Raw genomic sequence first — 3233 nt, forward strand, 5'->3', positions numbered from 1 at the left:
TTATTTTTATTTATACGTGTAGTAATATAATTTAAATTAAAAAATAAGAATTAGTTGAAGATTTTGGATTGTAATCAAATTGATATTATTTATCAACTTATAAATTATAATAAGAAAATGATTAGATGAAGAATTTGGATTGTAATCAAATTATCAACTTAGAAATTATAGGAGAAGAAGACAAGAACAAAAAAAAAAATGTCATTGTTTTTTAAATCTAACAAAAATTTTGCAATTTGGTGGAGAGAGAGAGAGAGAGAGAGAATTTTCAATTGTGAGGAAATTAGATTTCTAATAATTCTAGGAATTATAAGAGAAGAAAAATTAACTTATGATGTATGTTTATTCAAAAAAAAAAATATCATATAAATTAAATGAAAAAAATTAGAAGTTATTATCTTAAAAAAAAAAAAAAAAGCAAAAATGTCATATAGAATACGTTGCTTTTTTTTAAAAAAAAAAAAAATTTTGTGTAGTATGTTTTTTTTTTTTTTACACAATAATATAATTCAAATAAAAATAAGGATTAGATGAAAATTTTTATAATTAAATTAATATTTTTATCAACTTAGAAATTATAGGAGAAGAAGATAAGAACAAAAATATATATATATATATATATATTAAAATTATATTTTTGTATCATTCACAATCAATGCAACCTACCCTAGAGAATGACATGGAAAAATGCATGAGCATGTGGTTATATAAAAACATAAATCTATACTAGGAAATGACATGGCAAATGCATCAACATGTAAAAAATTTATTTAAAAAAGAAAAAGAAAAAGAAAAAAAAAGCTAAGCATGTTAATTCGTTTTTTTTTTTTTTTTTTTATTGCTTTTGGGCTTTGGTATGAGAGAATTTATGTTTGTTACGAGGCTGGGCCTAAAGTTTCAAAAAGAAAACAAATGGGACAAGGCCCAGAAAATCTCAGCCAACCGGGTCAGACTAACCCGACCCAGTACTTCCTTACCAACCGACTCTCCTATATGCACAGATATATATATATATATATATATATATATATATATAACATACACACGCAAGGAAGCCGTCAATTTAAAAAAGAAGTCCTAAAATTTCCCCAATTCCCGACCCTACGCCTAAATTTCTCGAACCCTAATGACAGTTTGTTCCCACTCTTCATGTAAATATAAAAGTCCTGAAGCCACACCTTTGATGATATTAAACCTCTGCTCCCAGCTCAGAATTGTTTTAGGATCATCAAATATGTACTTGTCCAAGCTTCCATTAGGCATAAAGTCATAAACAAGTAACAAATCTGCTCCTCGCCGACACCATCCAAATAATTGAACCAAATTTCTATGTTGAAGCCGACCAATACTAGCAATCTCTGATATGAATGCTTGCAAACCCTGCTTTGATTCATGCGAAATTCGCTTAACTGCAACTTGGGTGTTTGAATTTGACAGTGTCCCTTTATAAACTCGACCAAACCCACCAAACCCAAGTAGCTCCTTGTCTCTAAAACCGCTTGTTGCTTTCTCCAGCTCCTTGTAAGAAAATCTGTGTGGACCAATATCAAGCTCCCAGGCCTCAATCACATCAGCTTTCTTGATTTTCCTGATGAGGTTAAAAGCCAAACCACTCACCAAAATTATTGCTAATGCAGCTGAAACAGAAGCACCAACAATTACGCCTGTGTTCTTGTTTCTTTTAGACTCTGCTGGGAGTGGAGGGAATTGATCCAAAGACAAAGATTTAGCTTCTCCATTCATCTTAAAGCTCCAACCCATTATATAGTGAGAGCTAGAGAGCAAACCAGTTGAAGAAGAAAAACCAACATACATAGATTCTTGAAGAATTAGTGAGAGGTCTACGTGAAAAGACAGAAGTGTAGACCTTGGTTTAGTAGATGAAGGTGAAAGTTTCACATCTAATTGATTGCTTTGAGAATCATATTCTATCCAAGCCTGAATTACCTGACCACTCTTCAAATTGAGAACTTGGATCGAACTATTAGTACCATCAAAATAAGCAGCCGGGGCAGATTTGTTGGATACTAAGCTATTGATATCAATGCCAACGTGGTTGTCATTGATGTCCCTAAACCCAAAGTCTTGGACAGTGTCAAATTCGACCGCAAATATGTGGTTGGTGAAGTTGCCAAGATCGGTGTTGTTGAGCAGACCAAGATACTGACTTGGTAGAGCCCCTGGAATCTCTTTGGTGGGAGAGATTGTGAAAGCAAGGCCATGGCCTCCAAGCTTAGCATGCTTGGGGACCATAGCGAAAGCAAAGGAAGTTGAAAAGGAAAAAGCTTTGCCATCCGTGGAGTTCTTGAATTGGATTGGATTTGAGTAAAAGGCATGGCCTAATAGTCTCTGCGTTTTGTTTGTTAGCTGAATTGCACCATTGTCTTGGATCTGTGCGGCACCATTTAAGCTCAAGTTGCTAGCTACATCTACACCTTTGAACCCATTGAAGAATAGCTCATCAAGTTGAGATTTTGCTGGGTTTGGGAGAAGAACAAAGAAAACCCAGAAGAAAAGTTTGAGTCTTTCTGCCATGGCGGTGAACAGAATTAAGCTGTGTGAACTAGAGGGTGTGCAGGTGTTAAGTTATGGGCAGTGGGTGAGTTAAAGGTGTGAAAATATTAGAAACTTTTTGCATGGGCACATTTTGTTCTTTAGTTGGTTGAAGAATGGAAAGAAAAAGAGAGAGAGATTTTGGTTAGTTTGGTATGTTGGGTTGTGAAAAAGGAATCTGGTTATATATATGGTTTCACACGGAATTACAAATTGCGGTTAAAGTTGTTTGAAGGCAACCCACACCACTCCACGCCCGCTAGGACAAACTTGTATTTATAAGCATTTAAAATGATTCTGCTATGGTTTACTTTAGAGTGTTGGATAAAAGTTTTCCATTTTTCATCTTTATTCTGTCCGCGATTACCGAGCTCTGGTCAATTTATTACCCAAATTTCTGATTAGTGAAATCCACCTAATATCACAAACCAGTATTGCATCAAGATTGATTGTCGAAATACCATATAATCTGATAGAGATGGAAGTAACCATGTTCTCACTGCTCAACTTAGGATTTCTACTTGGTTTTCAACTCAATCCTACTAGATATATAATTCTCTGGATTGGTATGTTTATCAGAATATACATAGATTGTAAAATCAGAAGTTTGATCGATCAAGAATCCAATGAATAAATCCTTTTACACACATTTTGTTATGCACGAATGTGTACACATTTCA

General features: G+C 34.0%; 1 protein-coding gene across 1 annotated transcript; it reads right to left on the reverse strand.

The window, feature by feature from the left end:
* Positions 1-1085: 1085 nt before the first annotated feature.
* Positions 1086-2686, reverse strand: LOC115967486 (L-type lectin-domain containing receptor kinase S.4-like). Its single transcript, XM_031086590.1, has one exon. The coding sequence runs from the start codon at positions 2533-2535 to the stop codon at positions 1108-1110; it is 1428 nt and encodes a 475-aa protein (XP_030942450.1). The 5' UTR covers positions 2536-2686; the 3' UTR covers positions 1086-1107.
* Between the last annotated feature and the right edge of the window lie 547 nt (positions 2687-3233).

The sequence above is a fragment of the Quercus lobata genome, chromosome 11 (genome assembly GCF_001633185.2).
Source record: "Quercus lobata isolate SW786 chromosome 11, ValleyOak3.0 Primary Assembly, whole genome shotgun sequence".
In the NCBI taxonomy this organism is placed as follows: Eukaryota; Viridiplantae; Streptophyta; class Magnoliopsida; order Fagales; family Fagaceae; genus Quercus; species Quercus lobata.